This window comes from Phaethon lepturus, unplaced genomic scaffold (genome assembly GCF_000687285.1).
Source record: "Phaethon lepturus isolate BGI_N335 unplaced genomic scaffold, ASM68728v1 scaffold22280, whole genome shotgun sequence".
Taxonomy (NCBI): Eukaryota; Metazoa; Chordata; class Aves; order Phaethontiformes; family Phaethontidae; genus Phaethon; species Phaethon lepturus.
The window spans coordinates 1-453 of NW_010511490.1; the positions used below are offsets into that span (position 1 = coordinate 1).

Genomic DNA, 453 nt, shown 5'->3' on the forward strand with positions numbered 1-453 from the left:
CCTCCCCAGACCCACACCACCGAGCCCTTCACAGCCCCGTCACTGCTTGGCGCTTCCCATCCCATTTCCAGCACTCTCGGCCTCCTGCCCTCAGCCGCGTGGCTCGTGTGGCCGTAGCCTCTTCTCCCGCCTCTCCTGCCTTGCACCTTACCCACGTCGGCCATGGCGTCAACCACGACAGGTTTGGACCAGGCGCTCCAGCTGCCCTGGTACCACGGCCCGCTGGGCTGGGCCCGCACCTGGGCATGGTAGCGTGCACCTGGCCGTAGGTCCAGGACTTCTTTCCTGGCTGCCCGTGGGACCTGCAGGACCTGTGGGGCAGAGCCGAGCTGGAGACAATGGCTACTGCTGGGCAGCTGAGGGGCAGTGCTGGGGTGCGGGTCAGCCCTGTCTCACCCCATGCGGGCTATGTGCTGGCAGCAGAGGTGGGCAGGGCTGCTCAGGGGATCCCCC

General features: G+C 67.8%; 1 protein-coding gene across 1 annotated transcript in view; it reads right to left on the minus strand.

Moving 5' to 3' along the window:
* Positions 1–151: 151 nt before the first annotated feature.
* Positions 152–453, minus strand: part of MPL (MPL proto-oncogene, thrombopoietin receptor) — a gene marked incomplete at both ends in the record, with an annotated part of 2,705 nt that continues 2,403 nt past the window's right edge. The window contains one exon of the mRNA XM_010284218.1: positions 152–387. Coding sequence (XP_010282520.1) covers positions 152–387 — 236 coding nt within the window. The remainder of the gene's footprint in view (positions 388–453) is intronic.